The sequence below is a fragment of the Seriola dumerili genome, unplaced genomic scaffold, assembly GCF_002260705.1.
Source record: "Seriola dumerili isolate Sdu_G_001 unplaced genomic scaffold, Sdu_1.0 BDQW01000018.1, whole genome shotgun sequence".
Classification (NCBI taxonomy): domain Eukaryota; kingdom Metazoa; phylum Chordata; class Actinopteri; order Carangiformes; family Carangidae; genus Seriola; species Seriola dumerili.
The window spans coordinates 2,618,414-2,642,449 of record NW_019174273.1 but is presented as its reverse complement, the minus strand read 5'-3'; the positions used below and the strand labels follow the sequence as shown (position 1 = coordinate 2,642,449).

The following is a 24,036-nucleotide window of genomic DNA, read 5'->3' as shown; positions in this document are numbered from 1 at the left end:
GAAATCTGATAACACTGACAGAACAACAGACTCATTAATGGACCTGCAGTCCTAACGTGTGTGTGTGTGTGTGACTCAGACACACACACTCACTCCAACATTCCTCTGGGTGCGCTCTCCTGGAAAGAATGTGTGAATCTGTGAGAGAATCTGAGTGGGGACGCAGGGCAGTCAGGGGTGACACACTTCCCCAGGGAGAAAAGATCAAATCATCCCATTAAATAATTTGCTAAAACAAAGAGAAAAAAAAAAACACCTTTAAAAACCCTCACTTGAATGTATCTAAGAATTCGCTTGTTGACCTGCACCAGCAGGTCGATCCTCTCCTCTCCACACTAACTCCACTCTCTCCACTCTACAGGCTGCTAACCCCGCTAACTGCTTAAATCAAACACGCCTTCTCTGAAACTTCCACATTATCACTACTTTTATTTGCTGCTTTCAGGTGATGGTCAGTTCAGGTATAAACATATTTTTAAATATACATTTTTGTGTCATTCCATGCATCCATTTCATTAATTATTATACTCAGTGTTTATTGGCCTTGTTTGTTTGATTAGTCAGTGTGATTTGTGTTACTATAGTTGTTGCCGTGGTGTATTGTGATTGATGGGTATGTCCTCGTCTCTATACTTGTCCTATTAGATCTAAGCGCTGCATTTGATAACATTGATCACAGGATATTATTACTGGAACGTGTCATTTGCATTAAAGGAACTGCACTAAGCTGGTTTAAGTCAGACTTATCAAATAGATTCTAGTTTGTTCATGTCAATAATCGTCCTATTGGTAATATTATCAGGAAGCAGCAGATAAAAGTCCATTGTTACACAGATGACACCCAGCTGTACTTATCTATGAAGCCAGGCGTGTCTTAAAGATATAAAGACCTGGATGACAATCAATTTGTTACTTCTAAACTCAGACAAAACTTAGTTAAAGCTAAAGTCCAGACTTTCACAAACAGCCCTACATGAATTCCAACAACACAATTACACAAACTGAAAAAACAACTCAAAAAACAGAATGTTCCATTTTTCAACTAATATGCTCCAGAGACAATCACTGCCTGTCCGTGTCCCACGTAGTGTGTGTGTGTGTGTGTGTGTGTGTGTGTGTGTGTGTGATCCCTCCTACCCGGTGTGTGTCCAGCTGTGACTGCACGGCAGGGACATCGCCCCCTACAGGCGGCTCCTGCTCCAGCTGTTGACTTTTAAGTCTCAGCCAGTTCAGGAGCTCCTGCAGGGACATGTGGAGCCTCTTCCATGGAGCCATCTCTGAGTCCAGGTGAGCCCTGCAAACACAAACACACTTTTTTTTTCCCTTTTGCTTTGTGAAAACTACATGCTTTTCCAGAACAAAGTCAAAGTATGTCAATTGCTTTCTGATGCAGGAACCTAAGTTTCCCCTCACCTCATGCTGAGGGTCTTGTTGCGCAGGTCGTTCCAGCGCTGGCTCATGTTGTCCAGACGTTTCTGGAGCAGAGCAGCATCGGGGTCCTCCAGCGAGGTGAGGATCCTTTGGCCATTCTCATCCAGAGAGTGGTACAGCTCTGTGTGGCTGTCAATCTCTGCCTGGAGATCCTGGTCACACACACACACACACACACACACACACACACACACACACACACACACACACACACACACACACACACACAGATTACATTGATTTACATTAATTTCCTGGACACTTACTCTACTCACCTCAACCATAACTACTACTTGCCTAACCCTAAACATAACCTTATCCTCACCTTACATTAACTTCACCTTAAAATGTAATCATTTTTTTTGTCCCCATAAGGAAGACAAGTCCTCGTAATGTGACTGTGTAAACAGATTAAGATCCCCACAACATGAGTAATACCTGAACCACACACACACACACATTATTGGAGCACACACTTCATTTTCTTGGTAATAGCAGCCATCTTTCAGGAATTCACTTTTTCTCCGTTAGAGTGCTCAGTAATGGGATCAGGAGCTGAGAGAGTGATTTACTCTCTAGGATTGAGCCATAATGCAGGACTTAATGCATTGTGGATGGAACCGTCTGTAGCACTGAAATGTCATAATGTGTTATTCAGCCTGGAATCAGTTGGTAGCGACGACAACAGGGGTCCCACCTGTGTACTTTTTCCTACAGTAAATCCATTACTGAAGCTCTTAATGCTGCTGAGAGGAAGGTAGAAGGGAACCAAGTACTTAACAAACCGACCTTTGTAAAGTAAAAGTGGAATAAAGCTTGATTACTGTGAGCACTTCCTGTTCAGGAATACCCAGAGTTCAGCAAGTAGACAGTGACAGTAAGTGGTAATCTGGAACGTCAGGATAATTCCTGATGGGCTGTTACCGCTTCGGGGCCAAAAGTAGGCTACTGTGGCTACTAAGGCTTCACATCGGTTTGAACAGCAAAAAGAGAAAGGAGAAAGGTGGATCAGGGAAGGCGAGGATGAAAAAGAAAACAAGGCCAAAACAGTGTTTTGTGAGGTCACCATGACCTTGACCTTTTGCTACCAAAATCTAATCTGTCCAAGTGAATGTTTTTGAAGAAGTTCCACCAAGGCGTTACTGATCTATATCGTGTCCATGAGAATGAGACGGATGGACAACCTGAAAACAATATGCTTCCAGCTCTGAATGTCAACACCGCAGAGACATAAAAATACTGGAGGTATTGTTCCAGAATAACGGACATATTCAGATCATCCAGTAAATACTGGGCAGGTGAGATGCTAAGCAGGGGCATTGTAGCAAGGTGCTAGCTCAGGTGATATTAAATTTGGCTAGTATAGCTAGCTACTTTTTGGACAGCCCTATGCTTGGATTAGCTGGCTAATGTTTTTAACTTGTGTATGTGTTGTTCCTGTTCTTCTTCTTCTTCTGCAGCCTCAGAACTGAGTCAGCTCAGTGATGCTGCAGACTGTATTTCTACTTTAGCTTTAACTCATCATCACCATGCTGTTTGAGCATTGGGAAAAACACCTTCAACATGATCTTGTTAATAATAATAGAAAGTGTTATGTGGATAACAACAATAATTACGTCAGTTTTCTTAGAAAAAGGGGAATTCATTTTCTAAAATGTGTTTTTCCACTTTCAAAACCTTGCATGTTTCTTTTCATTTCTTAGTAAAAACCTCACAGAGATTGTCCTTGAAGTAGCACTAACAAAGAACCAAGCAATCTTCAATGGCATTTCATTTTTCCCCTTATATGTTTAAGCTCGAGTAAAGCCTTGAGAAGTGTGGGAAACATTCTGTTAAGGAAAGTTACACTCACTGGAAGTTTTATGATAAATTAGATGACATGAAATTTTAATGACACCTGAAAGGAAAATTGGGTCATTGCACCAAAGAAGAGGACACAGATAAGAATAGAACAAATAGAAAACACTGGAGATAGTGAAGGTGGAGTGCAGCATCAGACTGATGAATGTGAATTTAGAAAGTGTGTTACAGTTTTTTGCTGTAATCTAAATGTTCTCCCCCTCAGTTTTGAAGACTTTCACTCAATCTGAGCTCTGTAATGAAATCTTTATTTTAAATTGATGGTTTCACATTTTGTTAACGACTTCTTTTTATCACATTTTTGAGAAAAATAAAAACTTCTATACTTGCTCTTTTGATAAGGAGGAGAATCAGCTTATTTTTTTAGACTTTTCGCTTATATGATAAACAAATGTGACAATGTGGCTTCTTGATGAAGAAACAAAGTTTGAAAACAGCTAAAGATCTCAATAAGTTCTCTTGGTGCACAATACTAGAGGATTTGTATCAGAAAACTTAAAAAAAAAAAAAAAAAAAGATATCTGAACTAATGCTCAATAATTAGCTTGACTTATATAAGAAAACATTTTTTGTTACAGATGACACATTTCTCCAAAAACGAAATTCCTTAATTTAGCATAACAATGCTTATCTATAAAAGAACATTGTTTGATTTTCTTTCCCAACCTGAACATGGTAGACCTTCCTGCGCAGCATCTTCCAAAATTTACTCTGGTATCCAACAGCTAGATGTCAAGAAGGAGAGGAAGCATCATCATCTGCTTCTTCTAGTCCCTCAAGATTATCTCCCAGTGTACTGCATGAAATGCCCTCTGTTTAAACGTGTGTGTGTGTGTGTGTGTGTGTGACAGAGAGAGAGAGATTTGGAGATGAAGAGGAAGGGAGGGAGCGTCACAGAGAGATGGAGGGAGAGTTAGTTGTAGAGAAATGTAGAGTGTGAGTCAGAGGGTGAGATAGAGAAAGAGAGGGAGGAAGGAGGTGAAGAGACTTTGGTGCATAAAATGATGAGTGTGCTCATTTTCCAATTAAGCGTTATCTGCGTGCAGTGTTGTAGCCTAAGACTGTGTGTGTGCTCTGGATGCAGTGCCGCGTCGCCCTCTGCCATTATAATTGGACACAGCAGATTATCTTAGCACTGCATACAGTGCTGCTGTTGTACTGACAGAGCTGTGTGTGTGTGTGTGAGTGGAAAGGAAGTGTGCACTGTGACTGAATTTGCAACAGTGTGTGTTTGAAAATTCATTTCCAAAATGCTCCATGTGTGCTTGTGTTATTTCCTTTACAATGTGTGTGTGTGTGTGGGGTGTGTGTGTGTGTGTGCATGTACCATTGCAACAGAAAGAGTGTGTGGGTGCAGGGTGAGGGCCGAGGGTCAAAACATGTTCTCTCGCAGAACAGAGCCTTCCCTTCAACACCCACAATGCAGTGGGGGATTTTGCATTTGTCTACCAAGCAGCTGTAGACCAATGAAATGTCTCTCCTCTGCTATGTCAAAGATTCCTGTCATACCAGCCGAGGCAGAGTCGAGGAAGATGGTCTGAAACTCTTGGTCAGAGACTGGAAATGTCCTGGACGTCTGGTAGAGCTCATGTTGTGAAATGTTGTAATCATTAGCATTTCCATTTTCCTGATTTTCTATATCACTGCTGGAGATACAAGTGTCAAGTAAATTTACTGAGATGAATACATTCAAATTCAATTTAAGGAGCTGTGGTCATAAGATTATCTTAGCCTGTGGAGGCAGCAAACTAACAGGTCGGTTGGCTCAGGGGTCCCCTGAATAGAGTTGTGCGATCCTGTCCATACTCAGATCGTCCTATTGTCACCCTGTGAAATTGCCAATAGCTGATATGATCGTATTGAGGATCACAAGAGAGAAAGAGCGACCAAAGAGAGAGGGAGAGAGTGTCAGGTTTGCCTGCTTTCTCGGAAACCCAGAGCTTTCGGAATATTAACTCGAAATTAGCAGGGGAGGTGTGTAGAGACAGCTGTTTATGGCTTGCAGCTCTCTCTGTCTGTCCCTTCATTTCCCTGTTAGACCAAAAAGTTCTACTCATAATGACGAAAAGCAGCAGGTTAATAAACCGAACTGAGTGACATGTTCTGTCTGTCTCCTGTTCCTGTGATATTGTGATGTAGACTGGGTCTCAAAGTGCAGCAGAGGTGAGGAGTGTGTCCAGACCACGACCTCCATGACCTCCATGACCAACACGCACTGGGGAGGTTCACAGCTGAGTGTGAAGTGGCCAGGATCAGAGTCAGCACCTCCAAATCTGAGGTCATGGTTCTCTGCTGCTGGAAAGCGTTGCTGGGGAGAGGGACGTGTGGACTACCATGCCGCCACCGGGACACGACAACCGATCAACAGAAGAAAATATATAGATGGAGCAGTTTTGCACTTCTTTAGTTTCTGTAGGTGACACTGTTTTCTTGTCGCTCTTGCCTTCTGCTGCCAAAAGCAGAACATGGATTTCATGCTGGATCCCTTTCATTTGTTCAGTTTGAGAACAACACTAACACTAACGCATACAATATTTCTTTTTTTTTTTTTACACAGGATATCCTGCTTGAATTGTGCAGAGCTGTATGTGAAAACTGTATATCATCAGATAACTGTTTACTCATCACTTTCAGCTGTATAGTTTGTGTGCTGATGGAAGCCCAATATTTCCTGCTGCTGCTACTTCACATTAAAGGACAGGTCCAGATGTTTTCTAAACAATATGTACATTGTAATTGTCATTTTCCCTGTAATTATAAATTGTAAAATGGGGATAAAATCTACAGACCTCATTTTTAAAAGTTGAGGCTGAATATGAAATTGAGCCTTAGGATGTCTGAGTCAGACAAATGAAGTTACTATCTTCCACAGTTACAGTCTTTTAAGAAAAAAATAATGTTAAACTTTATAATAAGGGTAAAAATCTTTCACACTGAGGGAGTGTGTGTGTGTGTGTGTGTGTCTGTGTGTGTGCGCGCGCCCTACCTTCCACTGTGCCAGCAGGTTCCTGGCTGCCTCGGGTTGCTCCTGCAGTCTCTCCTTGTTGGTGGCGCCTATCAACACGTTGCAGGTCGTCTCAGCCTCCGTCAGCCAGTTGAGGAACTTCTCCAGGTCGAGGTAGAAATGCTGCAGCAGCTTCAGAGTGGCCTCCAGAGCTGCCTCCCTGTCTGAGACACTGAGGGGGACACAGATACATAATGACACACATGTCAGCAAGGTGAACCAGCTGCTGTGTGGACAGTAACCAGCGGTAAGTCAAGGTAACAATTCATTCATTTTTCCATTTTAAGCTTTTAAAATATTAATTTATTAATCTTAAAATGTTATTTTCAGGGTCGGTTTCACTCAAAATGTACCCTGAGGTTTTGTTATTGCTTTCTTTTAAACCTTTTTGAACAAGGAAAGTCCCACTGAGTTTGGAAACCACTTTCACAAAGAAGGTGTTTTGATCTTTTGATCTTTTGACAGCAGTTTAAAAAGTTGAAGACAAAACGTTTCAAAATCAGGCAGCAAATAAAACAACACTAACAGCAGATACCAATATTAAAAAAACAGAGACAAGTAACAATGGAATCATTTAACTTCAAATTTACAATATGAATTTTCCTAGAGAAATGACATTCATCAGCTTAATAAGAGTATTCCAGTTGGCTGTAGCAAGAGAACGTCTTCCACATAGCACAATGTATTCTGGGACATGGGTTTGCAGTGATATGATGGAAGTTTGCCCAGAGTGGCTTTATAAATAAAAATACACCGATGACACAGTCAGTGTTTGGACAGAATTTTCATTTCCTCTGATGCATTCATGTAAAAAAAAAAAAAAAAAAAAAATCTGCAAAATCAGGAACCACTATAAAAGTGGTGGTGAGCAGCCTTACAGCCTAAATCTAAAGCTTCTTCACAATTGTTTTCATTGTTTCCTATGATTCTAAAGAAACAATGCAGCATTACTGTTTGCAATTTGATCTAATTGGTATCAAATCAGAGCTGCATTCAGTTACTGCAACCCAACATTTCCTACAGCTGCAACCTTCACAGTAAAAGCATTCAACTGGCGAAACATAGGGTGGCTTTTATTATGAAGCTCTCACAGGAAAAAGCATTTATCACCACGGTTAAGGGCCCAGTATGCTCCCATCAAAAGTGCTTGTTGGATGGTCAAATTGCTGTGGAAACCCCATCTCCCTACACCTTCCCAAAGTTGGATTCTGGGGGGCGGGGCTTCATGTAAACAACTGAGTGCAACACTATGACTTCCAGGAGATAGTGTCTGAAAATGTGCATGTTTATCCCCTGTAATTCAAACCCCCCTGGTGACTCGTATGTGCATCAACACATGAGTGTGGGGATTTTACCCTGATTAATCAATCAGAACAGTTAAAACTACAGTGTGTTGTGCAGGCATCCTCCATTTGCTCTATTAAAAATACATGGTGACCCTACAGTGATACCTGTAATGTCTTCTTCTATCTACCTGTTTGTCATTATTCATATTCTAACATGCAATCACTGCAGCCTACTACTAAAGCTTATTATTAACTAAGCACAGCAGCTTATAATGACCTGCTGTCAGTCACTGGAATTTGATTGTCCTGATGATGCGCTAATGATGCAGAAATAGATCAGGCAGTCCAGTCAGTGTGTTTCCTATCAGTCTGCCTGACTTTTCATGTTTTCTGCTCTTGGTTCAATTGAAAAAAGTCAGTGTGAACACAAACCAGACCAGAGCGAAAATGCAACAGGTGTAAAAACACACACTAAGAGAGAATATCAACAAATATATAAAACTGCATCCTCTGCATGACAATAAGTTCCTTAGTTGTTTATATAAAGTGAAAATAAAAGTGGGCTGAACTCAGAACCTTGGGCCACTTCATTTACTACAGTAATTGAAACCAAGCCCATCCACCTTCACCCACCAACATCCACATAATAAACAACCAGTAAAAAGTATTAATCTTTCACTTTCACTGTCATTCCTACAGGAAAGTAATGGCACCATATTGTTTGCTTTTTGAATGTAGACTGGTGCTTATATACAGAGCGTGTGTGTGTCATCACCGTTTGCCGATGTGTGTCCAGGTGGTCGTCATGTCATTGTTGACATGCGTGACCTTGTGTGTGTCGTCATTGGCGTATAGTGTCAGCAGTTTGTCAGCCAGCGCGTTGGTTTTATCCACCTGGCCCTGCCACTGCTGCAGCTCCTTCAGAAAGAGCTGGAGAGGGAGGGTGGCGAAGAAGAGAGAGAAGAAGGAAACAACTCAACAGGATGATTCACACTGACCTTCTAAATGTGAAGTGAGTCATCACCAGTACGAGTACCATCTGTTTTTTAATCTCTCATACAAGGTGGAAATATGGTGTGTACATCTAAAATGATATATATATATATATAGAGTGCCATCATATTCAAACACCAGTGAGCCCACCTTCAGTTCAGCGTTTTGTTTCTTCACATCATCCACTGTGTAAGTGATCTCCTGCCAGGACTCCATCCTCTCATTGGCCTGCTTAATGAGATGATCCACCCCCTTCTTCGTGTCCAGCCAATCAGTGGAGTCCTGCAGCATGTTGTGAAGCTGCTTCATCCTATCAGACAGTTTGGTCTGAGAGTCCTCCCAGTGAGTCTGAAGCCTGTCGACTGCGATGAAAATGTCAAACACAGGAAACTGTTTAAATTTAGAATCATAATGAGTGAGATCCTGCACTACTTTGTGTTTTTGATGACGACCACAGGGGTCTGGCAAACTTTTTAAATTCTATCCCAGTGGTGAGACTTGCATAAAAAGTGAATAACCCACTCATATTCTGAAGGACAAACACATGGATTATAATTGGACATTATGGGGGAAGAGTGTCTTTGTTGTCTTTTGCAGCAGCAGATGAATCCACATTTGGTGCTCCAGTGAGTATTTGGAAAACCAGTCGCAGCCTGTTCTTTCTTACCACTGATGCAGCCAGTCATATTCATTAACAGGGCCTGTTAAATTAAAAAAAAATCTGCTTATGGAAATAAAATCTCTACAAATATCTCACACACTGATCTTTTTGTAGGTTTATGTGACTGATGTTTCATCACATATACAGTATCCTTCCTCCTGTGGAGAAAGTAAACTCCTACAGTTCCAAAAGTATTTTCTTTTCAACCAATTTCAAGTTTAGCAGCAGGTTGTAATTTGTAAGTTCTTGCATCATCAGGGCACACTACTTTACTTTGAAAGTGTTAGAAGATGTTAATTCTAGCTGAGAATTAGTAAGAAGTATGTATTTATTATTAAAGGTCCATATAGTCTAAAGGTAGATGTCCATGTGTTGTTTGATTATAGATCAGGTCTAGGTTCTATATTAATACTGTGAAAGTATCAAAGCCTCAGTCCACAGAGAAATGCACACAGCCTGTATTCAGAAACTAAGCCTTAAAACCAGCTGTTAGGACTTCCTGAACTTTGTGATGTCACAACAAAGCAGTCACTGCTCTCAGCCATGCCCCAAGCCCCGTCCACCAGGTCCCACCATCCAACCTTGCAGGATTTGGTTTCTTTGAGTGTTTACCTGAAATGTGCTATATTTTTATTGGATCACTCAGAAGTAGTCAGCCAATCAGAAGAGAGGCTCAGAGCCTGCTCTCTTCGATTGGCTCCAGAAAGAAGCCTGAGAGAGGAGATGTAAAACTACATTGAGATGGTTTTTGGTTCTTAAAACCATAAATATATCTTATTATGGATCAACACTTCAAATAAAACATAGGAGAAGAGGAAAATATAACATACCACATAATGTTATTATTTTGTCCATAAGAATGAATTTATAGTATCTATTTTTTCTTTTTTAAATTAGTGGTTCATTAACATATAGAATTTTAGTAAATGCCCAGCTTAATGTGCATTGTCTCATGAGAGTCAGCAATCTTTTTCTATATTTACTTCTGCATTCCCTGCAGAGTATTCATATTTTGCTGCACCAAGCGTTCCTTTTAGGAGACCAAAAGTTCATTGTGCATTCATTAGGCTGTGTCATATGTAAATATGGTGCAGATAAGGGACTACTGTAGTGTGCCACACTCTTGTTTTGGCAGGTGAATGAAATCATACATTAGTCTCATTGCTTTAAATTTACATTCAGTAAAAACTGATGAAAAATGCAGGGGAGATGACACATTCGCAGCTTTTGCTCAGGGTACTATCAGATCTTTGTGTGTGTGTGAGAGAGAGAGAGAGACATACTGCGTTCAGTGATAGCGTTGCGGGTCTCCTGATTGCTGGTTTTGTTCTTCAGGTTCTGGGCTGCGGTGACCTGTCTCTCCAGGACGGGGCGACGCTGGTCCAGCTCCTGCAGAGATTCCTGAAAACACACAATCAATATTTCTTCTTCTTTAGCTGTAAAATAAATTAGTAATAAAAACAAACAGAATCTTGTTTTCAGGTTTTAATCTTTGGAAGTACTGGCTGCCAACCCTGTTGCCTACAAATTATGTTTCTATGCAACTAAACTGCAACAGCAAATACATATTGTACATTTCATGTCGCCGAGGAAAGCCTCTATGTTTGTTCTGCTGTTTGCTGTGCATACAATCCCACTATGATGTTCTCAGGTTCACAATTTTTCTCTTGTCAGACACTGTTTATCTTATAAATTATGTTCAAACGTCAAAATGTGCATCTCAATCAGGAGATTCTGGGCTTCACTTTCCTCAGCTATATGTCTCCTAATTTCCAAAATATTCAACCTTTTGTCACTAACTTTTGCCCATATAAATGAATGGGTGACATCAAACACATAATATAGAGAAGGTGTTAAACTGTACTTTCTCTCATCCTCAAGGCCACAAATTTCACTCTACACACATCATTTTTTCACAGATTGTAGACAAATTTGTTTTCTTTCACACAATGTGACTCCTGAGGCACAGCTGATTAGAGACTCCTCTGATATCTGTGGTGTTTAACCTGACTAACATTTCTGTCATCAAAGTTAAAGCTAGACTGTCCCCACACTACACACAATATACATAGATTTACACACATTTCAACTAGACACACAATCATGTTTAGATCATTTCAGAAGACATTACATTGACCACACACAACCACAAATGTGACAGACCCACACACACACACACACACACACACACAAATTGCTATTTCTCTGTAATTGTGGCTCCATTTTACATGATTTCTATAATATAGGTGATTTTGAGGATTTATTTCAACTCATAAATAATTTTTTAGTAGTCAGCAACACTGTTTAGCATCAGTTTTTCCAGAAGCCAGAAATCCCTGAGCCTGGTCTAGTCATCTGTGATTTTGAGGCTCTGACCTTGAGCTTGCTGATGTTGTCGCGGATGTCGTCCAGGTCAGCCACCACCACTCGCTTGTTCTGCACCATGTGATCCAGCATGGTCAGCCAATCAGTGAGCTCAGCCCAGGACTTGTTGAACTGAGCCAGCGCCGCAGAGTCAGGCTGGGAACTTGTTGTCAGACCTTCATCTTGAACACACACACACGCACAAAAATACAGTCTAAAATACTGCCACAAACATTTGTTTTGCATTTCTTCAAGCTTGCCACTTTATCAATACAAATGTTGATCTTACACAGGAAATTGAGTTTTAAAATTCACATTAAATAGATGTTTCATTTAACATTTGTATAATGGCTTGTAGAGCTGTAAAGGACATAAAACTGAAGAGAGAATTCAGGCCAAAAATGTCAAGACATAATACAGGATATGTTAGTTTTAGTCTGAACCCCTTAAATCAGGGGTGTCCAAAGTTTTTTTAGTGAGGGCCAAATACAGAAAAATAAACAAAGGGCCGGGCCACACTAGAGGTGACATATTAGCACATGAATACTGTGTGTATTTCTAATTCACCTATAATGTGAAGAACATTGCACTCAGTGGGAGCAGTGATGCTGTCCTTTGGACTGAAGGATGGCTGACATGTCAGGAGAAAGTTTGGTGGCTGAGACACGAAGGACTTCACAGAGATGGCTATCAGTCATTCTGGTTCTCAGTCTGCTTTTGTTCTGATTTAACAGAGAAAATGTTTGTTCACATATGTATGTTGAGCCGAACAGGCTCATCATTCTTTTTGCGTGGCGTCTCATCAGAGGAAACTTGGCATTATCCAAACTCTGATAGAAGTCAGGGAGGGAGAGAAGCTGATGTTGACTCTTCAGAGAATCATCACATTGCATTTCAATCAGTTCTAACTGCAGACTCTCTTCCACTTCTTCTGCATCCACCAGGAAGGCGGTCAAGAACAGCTTGATTTGTTTTTCAATGACAGAAAAATCTTGGAAACGCTGGTTGAATTCTGTCACGAGAGATGCAATCACAGACACATATTTCTCCTTTTTAGCAGAAAGGTCGGCCTTTGGAAAAGCAGACTTGATTTCAGACAGCGCAGGGAAGTGTGCAGCATTAAAGCTTCGTAGTTGTGTCTCAAACAGGCGGAGCTTTACACAGAAGGCTTTCATGTGCGCATACAGGTGTGGCACCAGCTGTTCTTTGCCTTGTAGGTTCTTGTTCAGTGTATTCAGATGATGAGTAAGATCAACTAAAAATGCCAGGTCTGCCAGCCACAGAGGATCACTCAGTTCATGAAGAGGTCGGCCCTTCTCTTTCAAAAACTGGTCGATTTCTGACCTCAGCGAATAAAACCGCTGCAGCACAGAGCCGCGGCTGAGCCAGCGCACATCAGAGTGGTAGAGTACATCCCCGTATTCAGCATCCACATCAGATAGGAAAGCTTGAAATTCTCTGTGGTACAGTCCTCTACCTCAAATTATGTTGACAGTTTTTACAACAGTGTTCATCACATCGCCCAGCTGGACAGTCTTGGCACACAGTGCTTCTTGGTGGATTATACAGTGCATCCTAACAGCCTCACCTCTGCTCTCTTTTACCTTGGCGCACACCATCGATGCCATTCCTTTGCGCTCGCCCGTCATGGCCGGAGCTCCATCCGTTGTTACTCCACAGAGCTTGTCCCATTTAAGCTCCATCTTTTCAACTGCCTCTGACACAGCTTCAAAAATATCTCTACCCGTCGTTGTACCTTTTAGGCTCATCATATCAAGCAGCTCCTCTGTACAGCAAAAATTATCATCTAGTCCCCGCAAAAAAATTAACAGCTGCGCGGTGTCTGTGGCATCTGTGCTCTCATCGCATGCTATCGAGTAAAAATCAAAAGCACAAGCTTTGTCTCTCAGCTGAAGTTTCAAGTTAGCTGACAAGTCCTCGATTCCCCGCACCACTGTATTTCTGGATAAGCTCACGTTGTTGAAATCCTGCACTTTTTCCGGGCACATTATTTCTGTGACTTTCATGTGGCACTGCTTTATGAAATCACCGTCTGAGAACGGTTTGCCGTGCTGGGCAATAAGTTTAGCGACTTCATAGCTTGCTGTTGTGGCGTCTTCCTGTATTTTGTTAGCATGTTGTTGAGCTTGCACGCTAGCTGCCATTTGCTTGACTTTCTGTATTCGTTCGACACCGGTGTACAATGTGTAGCTCTGATAGTGCCGACGGACATTATACTCTTTCATCACAGCAACATCTTCATTGCAAATCAAACAGACACACTTTCCGTTGATTTCTTTGAAGAAATATTCATTTTCCCACCGTGTTTGAAATCTTCTATACTCACTTGCTATTTTGCGTTTCTTCGGTGCCGCCATTTCTGGTGACTCGTGGTAAAAGTTTTTCTTTGCTTAATTTTGTTTAGTGGAGAAGCACCGTTTCCGTGGCTGGCTCCATCTAGTGTTGAAACTGAGAAGTGCAACAGAGTTGAGCTCAAGCTTCTTGTGCGGGCCATATTCAATTATATTTTCAGAATTTGCTGCGGGCCAATAAAAACTGGACCCGCAGTTGGCCCGCGGGCCGTAGTTTGGACACCCCTGCCTTAAATCTTCGGAAGTTGCATTATCAAGGTGAGCACTGGTGCAAATATATTCTATACACAAAATATCATTACTTCTTGTAAATAGAGCTTTCTATCACATGCAGAAAAACAATAGCCGTATACACTCATCAGCTGTCTGGAAAAACTGGAAGTCTTACTGGCTTTTTTGGCCACCAGGAGAGCAGCTGTTCTCTCTTTATGCTGCCGCAGCAGCTCCAGGATCACTGTCCAGTCTTCTCTCAGCTTGATATACTTCACCTATCACAAACACACGCATGAGTTCAGCTGTACAAATGCAAGCAAAGGCTTTTATTTTGATAGAGCATCTTCAGGTGGGGAGAGTCTAACATGGTCCAGTGTCTTTGATCTTCAAAAGCTGTGATGTTCTCTGACATATATTAATGAAGTACATAAAATGGATCTGATGAAATGTCTGAAGATGAGAGATGAAAGGAGAAGTGTTACGTTTATTTGATTCCCCAGAGGAACACAGATACAGCAGACAAGCACGTTTAACACTGAAAATGTCCTTTTCATCATCTTCAAAAGGACCATGTTTCAGCAATTGGGAAAATGTGAGTCAGTGTGTAGAAGAAACACAACACACAGTCAAAAGAAGAATGATGTTGGCTCCAGTGTTGACAGTTTGATTTACTCACCTTGTCGGGCTGGCTGGGAGGAGTCTCTTTGTACAGTTGATCGCCGCGCTCCAAAACTAACTCCACCTCTGGTTGCTTCATTTGCACTTCCTCAATAATCTGAAGAAGCAAACAGAGAGACAACATTCATCTTCAGGTGCACTGCCCTTCATTCAAGGACCAGCATTTTCTTTTTGGAAGCATTTTGAAATTCTATAATTCAAACCAGAGAGAAATATAATTTCATTTCAGCCAGTTTGAGCTGGTAATGAAAGTATATGTTGGGTAATACTGGTTTGTGTGTGTGTGTGTGTGTGTGTGTGTGTGTCGTACCCTGGGCGATGGCTCCTCAGGACTGTGCTCTAGCTTGGCTCTGGTGCTGGACGCCCAGACGGACAGGTCGTCCACCTGACCCTGAAGCTTCTCCAGCTCCCTCAGCAGACCCTCGATCTCCAGCTGCCGCTCAGGCAGAGCTTTGGACACCTAAACAATCACAGTGTGATTTAGTCAGGCACATAAAAATTTACACTGACTGAGGAGAGTTTTTGATGGCTTGACATATGGGCTTGACCCAAGTTTATCACAAAAAGCCTGTGTTACAAACTGGGAGTAGAGGGTTTAAAGGAGACCCCTTTATGCTCATTCCCAGCTCTATATTTTTTTTCTGGGACTCCACTAGAGGAGCTTTGCAAGATTTATAGTTAAATAAAAGTTCTTATTTATCTCAAACTGCCAGTTCTGCAGCCCCTCAGTTCAGCCTCTGAATGAAACAGGCAATATTAGTTCAGACCTCCTTAAGAAGCCTCCTTAAAAACCCACTTTCTTCTGATTTGCCGAACATTCGGCAAGGGGTGGGCGGTATTTCCTGCATTTACTGTAAAACTAAGTAACATCACACAGAATAGAAGACTGGACAACATCCACAGCAGCACAGATCACAGCAGTGCGTCATATATTCTGTATATAAGATGTTTTATATATGTCCCTGTTAAAAGTTCATGTACATGTGGGAAATTAGCTAAAATGCTGACTCAAGTGGAAAAGTGGAAAAGGTGTGCTGTCAGGAAATACAAAAGCTAACGTTGATAGTAAAATGTTAGTCTGCCGTTGCAATTAAATGTATAACTGTACATCTCCTGTTAAGAAAAGACTTGAATACAGAGACCCAGCTGTCATCATATCCCTCAACGCAAAGCAGCTGCTTCACAATTTCTATTTTCAGTTTTGGAAGAACTTAAGTTAGTTATCCTAAATCTATTCTGATTAAGCTCCTTTATTCAAATCCCTCATCACTGTTAAACACAAATGACTTACTCTCTGTCTCTTATTCACTGTAGTTATTGAACCTTTGTCTGAAATGATTTGTGCACGTAAAAATGTCTGTGGTTTGAGAGCAGGGGAGTGAACATTGTTTGTCTGATGACGTATATTTAAAACAACCCTGAATATCCATTTCCAGTGTTCTAGATGAGATCAGTCAGGTCTCATCTAGAACACTGGTCAGAGTCTCAGTCAGAGACACGGTCGTTTCTCTGGCTAAGAAACAGACATGTAGGTACATCCCAGACAGTGTTATAAGCTACAGTCTGCGTCGCATTTAGCAGACTGGGGGTTTCCATATATGGGCATACACATAACCTGCAATCTAAATGATCTATTTAGTATGAATTATTAACCTTTAAGTGGTGAGCCTTAAGCAGGAAATGAACAGATGGAGTTCTCCACCCACATCCCTTTTTTGAAGAATGAACACTGTAAAAATGAATGTGTTCATCTAATTTATTTTTTCCAATGTCTCCCTTGATATCTAAACTCCAACTTTTCTAAAGGTTCCCCTGGAATAATATGAAGTCCGGTATTAGAATACTGAATAGGAATTATGTGGACCCCATCAAAAATATCAAGGCTGGGGCTTAGGAATGATGATGCATGTTGGAGATGCAACAAAGGCAGGGGCACAACTGTCTCATATACTATATGAAAATGAAATGGTGCATAACTTATGGTTAGAAATAGTCAACTGTATTAAGAACATATTAGACACAAATCTTAGTGTGAATCCAGCATTATGCATATTGGGTATTTTGCCAATGGAAGTTAATTTGTCATCAAAGTTATGTTCCTGGGTGAAACTGGCCTTGATACCAGGGAGCAGAATAGTGTTAGGGCACTCGGAATCAAAAGAGCGTATTAGTTTTAATGAATGGAGGGACGAAGTGGCTAAGATGGCTTCCTATGAGCAGCTAATCCACAGGGCTAATAACAGTCTTGACTTATTTTCAGGTATCCCATCCCTACTCTTTTTGAATCATATAAGTGTCTTTGCTCGATGGACTCAAATGAAGTGCAATATGGAGGTCTAATGGCCTGTATCCCACACTGAAGAATTTTATTATGATCATGATCATATGATCACATATTATGATCTTATTTTATTTTGTTTATTTACTTTTTTTTTGTTACCTTATATCCTATATGTGCATTTTTTTGTCTCTAATGTATGTCTGTAAACTGAAAAGAGCAAAAGAGGTCTAATTACAAAAATAAAACCATCTCAGTGCCAAATTAACCCTTATCTACTTACAGTATATATTTCCTTCACTAATGGTTAAATCTACATCCTGGCAGAGCTTGTTCTGATGAGTGAAGATGAGAGTCTGTTGGTAAATGCTGGCGCGCTGTTAGCTGTGTTCACAGTGGTAACTGCTGACCTGAGACCAGCGAGTGTTGATGATCCTGATGTCTTTCTGTTTGTCGGCAGGAAGTGGGATCTGTTTGTGCCTGTAGTTCAGATCCTCCACCGCCGCCTTCTTGGCGGGAAGCTCCTCCACACGTGCCTGACACACACACAATGACACATGACAGCATCTCATTGGAAACCATAAAACTACACACACATAGAAGCACATGCTTTTCAAGGCAGAGTGTAATAATGAAGAACTGTATCATTGACACTATTTTAGCAGCTGTATTAAATGACACACTCACAGATGTACAAACACACAGAGCTCAGTGGATCATGTTAACTTCTGTGTTGAGTCTTGACTGTACCTGGACTTTTCCCAGAGTGTCTCTGATGTGCTGTGGCTCTGCAGGCTGCAGAGGGATGGCCAGGACGTCCTCCGCCTTGTCCAGCCAGCCCAGCATGGAGCCCACGTCCTCCTGCAGCTCTGTGGCCGCTGTACGCGCCTCTGAAGACCTGCAGGAGGACAGCACAGACAGAGACGCTCTACAGACAGGAACACAGGGATATCCTGAGGGCTCGGGTGGATAAGTTTCCTCTGTTAATGTATCGATGAGCAGCTTGATTGAACTTTTCTTAAGATGGATGATGAACTGGACCGAGGCAGTGCCCACCGACCTGGAGATGCTCTTTCAGGATAAAGAGCCACCATGAACAGATCAGCTGTGCACATGCTTAGTTGAGTTAAATAATCCAGTGAGTATTAAAATACTAAGAGGCCAATTAAATATAGATTTTCTTTTCAGATGTTAATAAAAGAAAATGTAATAAATACCATCTAGATGTTACTGTAGTTTCTGCACCTTTGTCTTAATGTGCATTAGTGACTATCTTGATTTAGTTTTCATTGTAAGTTATTATTGCTGATTCTTTTACATGTGGAGTTATTCTAGTTATTTTATTGTTTTGTTTTTTTGGCTTTATTGATATGGTGTGTTTTTTTCATTTGTTGTTTTTGTGTGTGGACCCCAGGAAGACTAGCGACCACTGTGTGGAAGCTGATGGGAATGCAAATGCCTGACCTTAACTGATTTCCTCTTATTTATTTATATTAAGTTGGCAGCCCCTGTTTGTATCTCTACACTGTTTCATAAATTTGCTTTACCAATTACAACTGGTTTATGTTGCTTCTGTTTACATGAAGACAGTGTGTGATTCGGTAAAGAGGAGACACACACACACACACCTCCTCTTGTGCTCGTTGAGCTGCTGACAGGTGTTCACCCAGCGAGTGTTGAGTAGTTTGAGTTGCGCTCTGAGCCGCGAGGCGTCGTCTGGTGTGCTCAACTGGCTGATGTCCTCTCCTGCAGAGTTCACTCTGCCCAACACCACTTCCTGGAGGGGGATGGCCTCCGTCAGGTCCTGCTCACACACACACGCACGCGCACACACACACAGGAGGTTTATTGTATAATTGAGCAGAGCAGAACCAGGACTGTTGTATCCAGCTGCAGTTAGCGGGCTAGGCTAGCTGTTCAACAGTAAACACAGGCTTGTTAGCAGAGACAGAGCTTTTAAATGAAACATCTAAATATAGAAACTTTCAATGAGGCGTTCTGTATGATTCATCTGAAAAGTAAGATCATCCGTGATATAAGACCGTCAGATTGCCCACCTCTAACTGAGAGTGGTTCTCGCAACAACCCAATGCATTCTGGGTAGTACGTGTCCACTTGCGTTTTCAGACTTTTTGGAAAATGATGACGGGAATTTCCCCGAGTGGAAGTGGACAATGTTGTTATTAAATATTTAAGAGATTAAATAAATATTTATCTAATTACCTAATCATGATGAGACACTGTGATTTTTTTCATAACAACTAAACTATATTAAATGTAATGACACATTTCGATGACATGTCAGTCAGGTCATGTCTTGAACTGACATGTCATGACATAATATGTATCTTTTAAAGTCATGTTATATGCTACTTCCTTTGCCTTTTAATGTACCACTAACATGAAGCATCAGTTTGGGAAGAAAACCAAGAAAAAGAATGATGAAAGTGCTGACAGAAGTGGTTTGGACTTATGTGACTTGCTCAAGGGCACTTCAGCAGCATTAGTGGACACTGGAGATGAAGTATGACTCATCCACAACTGGAATACACTCGGCAGCTTTCTGGGGCACAATCACCCACATGTGTGTACAATGTTTCTTTATATTTGAAGAGCAAAATGTTTGTGTTTCTGGTTGTGTGTGTGTGTGTGTGTTACCCTGAGATGCTGTCTGTGTGCTGGTGACTCGCTCTCAGCCTGTTTCACAGCGCTCTCAGCGTCACTCAGCCACTCCTCCAGAGCCTTCTGATCTGAAACAAACTTCTGCCACTTCGAGTTGCAATCCTGCCAACGCCTTGATACACACACACACACACACACACACACATGAACACACAGAATCAGTTCAACACTCATGTACACTTTTCAGATTTTGTTATGTTGAAGCTCTATGCTAAAATAAAATAATCCCTCTTCAGTCTAAACTCAATACCCAATAATGACAAATTTAAACCCTGTGCTATAAACTTTAAATTTAGCTCTGATTCCTCCATTTCTCTGGATCATCTTTGAGATGTTTCTACACATTGATTGTGTCTACCTGTGGTCAATTCAATTATACAAGGCCTCACAGCTGACAATGCAGATCAGAGCAAAAACCAAGCCAAGAGGTGGAGGGAACCTCTTGCAGAGCTCAGAGACAGGATTGTGTGGAGGCTGCAGGACTCTTCTAGAGCTGGACCTGGACTAACTGAAACATCAGGCAGAAGAGAAGAGACCAAGAACCTGATGGTGACTCTGGCCAGATATCCTGTGTGGAGATGGAGAAACTTCCAGAAGGACCAAGATTGAACTGTTTGCCCTCAGTTGTGCGAGCATCATTTCTGGAGGAAACCAGGCATGGTGCTTGGAACTGGTTGTCCTTCTGGAAGTTTCTCCATCTCCACACAGGATTTCTGGAGCTCAGCCAGAGTCTCCATCAGGTCCTTGGTCACCTCTTTTACCAAGGTCCTTCTTCTCTGATTACTCAGTTTGGCTGGGTTCTAGGAAGAGTCCTGGTTCTCCCAAACGTCTTCCATGTAAGAATTATGGAGGCCTCTGTGCCTCTTGGCTTCCCCAGATCTGAACCTCAATACAATCCTGACTCTGCAGGAAGTTCCTTTCTCCTCATGGCTTGGTTAGAAAGTGGTCTCTGTATCAGCGATGTCTATAGATGAGTGACGAATTCATGGAAAAACCAACACAAAGTGTCTTAGTCAGTTGTTGGTTTCACGTTAAGCCTCCAAAACAGCTTCATTGCTTCCTTGTCATAGATTCTCTGAACTCTGCTGGAGTGATGACCATTTGACACTCTGAAGATATTCACTCTTTTGGTGTTTTGATGATGATGATGATGATGATGATGGTGGTGGAGAGAACTGTCCAACAAATGATTTCAAATTGTCCCATAGGTTTTCAGTTGGGTTGAAATGTGGAGACTGGGAAGGTCGTGAGCGATTGGCTGATGAAGCCTTGTTCAAAGTGTTCACTTGGGACACGTAGAAATAAACCACTATACACACTCTCCACAAGCTCCTCTACAATTCATCTGTGAACATATTTCCATACTGGAGACAAGAAAGGCCCCATCGTAACATGAAGCTACATATCACTAATTTTCATACTTCACCATTAACCATTGAGTGAGTGATTCTTCCTTGCATTTGTTATGATTGCAATCCTTTATTACAGTGTTTCCTTCAGTTTGTCATCCCTCTCTATATGTGCCCATACTGTATATGTACAGTGGCTTCAGAAAGTATTCAGACCCCTTTACTTTCTGCACATTTTATTGTGCTGTGACTTTTCTCTCCCTCCGTCTCCCTCCTTACTTCAGTCTGTCCTGGTAGAGCTTGTTCAGTTTGTCCCAGTTGGTGTTGAGGAGGGTGGAGGTCTCCTGGATCTTCTGGCTCTCCAGAGGCCGTGCACCCGACACCATCTTCTCTCTGCGAGCCAGCGCTCCCTCCACTGAGCCTCGCAGCATGTCGATCCTCCCCTTCACGTCCTGTGTGAGTGACGGTGATGGTCATGATGGAGGATTTATATCATGAGGATATTTTACAAATAAAAGACAAATTATGTTTGGGCCATGGGTAGTATTTATATACATTCCACAAAAGAAACACAGATCCCTCTGTAAATGAGCGGATGTTTGACTGTTGATATTATTTTCAGAGAAATATAGTGTGTGTCTTTCAGGCAGAAACACTAAAGCCTTGCTGACCTTTAGGCAGTGCTCTTGCTGAGGCAGGTTATAATACGCCGCAGGCCAGTATTCAGGAGAGTTCAGCTTGAAGTCTGTCTCTGATACAGAGCGCAGCAACACCTGCAGCTCTGTTAGGTACTCCTGTAAACACAAACACACACACACACACACACACACACACACACACACACACACACACACACACGCACACACACACACGCACGCACAGAGGAAGGCGTAGGAACCAACACATACATGTTCACATACACACAGTAGAGAGGTAGATCAGAAAAAGACAAAAACACTGACTCCATATATAAATAAATAACTACATGACACATGCATGTTGAGTTCTCTAACCAGGCAACAGATCAGGGCTTAATTTAAAAAAAAAAAAAAATCCAATTTTTAACTAATTCTGGAAACGATCTGGGACTTTACATTAAACCCCCCCCAACCATGATACACAACAGTCAACACGGCAAATGAAGCTGCCTCTGCCTAATGTGCTCATGTCGCCTGGGCAGTCATGACACTTTTTAATTATCCCGAAATAAAACACACATTATTAGCATTACTAGCAGCCTTAAAGAAAGTGAATAATTGCTGCTGTTAGTTAATGAGTTTTTAATGAGTTTTGAAACAAGGTAAGTTTACTAGCTTTGAATTATTAAAGACATATCCCAATGATTTCCTATGAAACAGTGACTTGGTATCGGAAAGTGATGACACGGGCCAGGGCTAGCTGGTTAGCATGCTAACTTCAGTAGAAGAAAAGCTGTGATAGAGGAAATAGTTAACATTGGTGTTGCTTTTCACCTCTGGAGACAGCTGTTGGTGAGTAAAGGAATGAAGTTTGATGCTGAACTCACAGTGTTTCTTCTAGACTGGTAAGTAAACAGCTGCTAATGCTAATGTAAGTTATGAGGCAATATCAAAAACATACATATAGATCCTTTTAAGTTGGAAGACCCACAATAGACAGATTTTTTGGTTATAATTTAAGCAGCAGAGGCTGAAATATTCTAACTTTTAGTCCCGTATGGGTCAGGTGCCAAAAACCTACATTTCCCATAATGCAATCTGAGAGCATCTTTTGTAAAATGTTCCACACCTGGTAAATGTCATTTAAACTCCATGCCCCCAGTTTGTAATGCAAACCATCTAAATTTGTAGTCTCCAGGTCCAAGCTGAGATAACCCTGATGACATCGCTCTCATCAGGGTTATTTTCTCAGACTTGACAAAGCTCCTCCAGATCCCCAGAGCTTATTTAAATAATCTAAATAAATTTGAGGGGAAATGTGATGTCATAGCACCAAAAGTTAGATGAGATGATTGACTCCACCAGCATGTCTGTGCTTTAAATATGAAACTAGAGCTAGCAGCTGATTAGCTTAGCTTAGCACAACTTAGCCACAATTTAAGGTTTGTTTCAGTTAGGAAAGGATTGTGGTTATACGATAAAAAGTCAATGTTGAACATAATTTTTAAGAGTCAGAGATGAATGTTTCAATCGTAAACCTGTGTAACACACATGACTATCTCTAATTTACTGACTAACCTCCATAGCAAAGGCTCAAATGAATCCCTCACACATAGACCCACCCACATGCTCAAACATGAGTTTTCTTTTGGAGCCTTTTTGACATTATGTGCATGTTTTTGTGAATTCAGAGTGTATTATTGAGCATAGACATGAGCTCACAGCAGATCTAAACGATGAGAGGGAGAGACTTGTCTCACAAGGCATCCTGTAACTGAATAAAGTTGGCAATGAAAACAATAACACAGCCTGCTACAGTGTGGAAATTCAGTTTAGCTCCCAGGTCAGTGGGTCAGTAATAACATTGAGTTTCACATTCAACAGGATGTTTGGCCCAAGCTGTTATTCTAGTCTTGTTGAGATGTCTGGACTGAGTAATCTTTAGCTCCTGCCAGAAACACAGATTCCACTCCAGCATCTTAAAACTAAATCAGTGCAGACGTGCTGTGTTTTAAACACCACACACAAAGATTGTGTTTTTAATAGATTCAAGGCTTGAATATGAGTCCTCAGTGACTGCAGGGAAGAACAGGAAAACCACTAGTGTCTCTCACTCTCATGATCTGGTCTACTTCTCTCTTTCTTCTACATGACTTGGACTGAATACACATCTGTACTGTATTCATTTGTACCAGTATATATGTGTCAGTATGTTGCACGTCCAGCA

At 41.4% G+C, this 24,036-nt stretch overlaps 1 protein-coding gene across 1 annotated transcript in view; it reads right to left on the bottom strand.

Moving 5' to 3' along the window:
- The window catches only part of LOC111232131 (dystrophin-like), a 186,257-nt gene that overhangs the window by 57,581 nt on the left and 104,640 nt on the right, over positions 1-24,036 (bottom strand). The window contains exons 42-57 of the mRNA XM_022759501.1: positions 21,843-21,965; positions 21,451-21,623; positions 19,799-19,934; positions 18,769-18,944; positions 17,891-18,038; positions 17,551-17,676; positions 15,173-15,322; positions 14,861-14,959; positions 14,360-14,459; positions 11,612-11,781; positions 10,519-10,636; positions 8,725-8,936; positions 8,357-8,511; positions 6,278-6,467; positions 1,414-1,583; positions 1,138-1,294 (exon numbers count right to left, since the gene is read on the bottom strand). Coding sequence (XP_022615222.1) covers positions 1,138-1,294; positions 1,414-1,583; positions 6,278-6,467; positions 8,357-8,511; positions 8,725-8,936; positions 10,519-10,636; positions 11,612-11,781; positions 14,360-14,459; positions 14,861-14,959; positions 15,173-15,322; positions 17,551-17,676; positions 17,891-18,038; positions 18,769-18,944; positions 19,799-19,934; positions 21,451-21,623; positions 21,843-21,965 — 2,403 coding nt within the window. The remainder of the gene's footprint in view (positions 1-1,137; positions 1,295-1,413; positions 1,584-6,277; positions 6,468-8,356; positions 8,512-8,724; positions 8,937-10,518; positions 10,637-11,611; positions 11,782-14,359; positions 14,460-14,860; positions 14,960-15,172; positions 15,323-17,550; positions 17,677-17,890; positions 18,039-18,768; positions 18,945-19,798; positions 19,935-21,450; positions 21,624-21,842; positions 21,966-24,036) is intronic.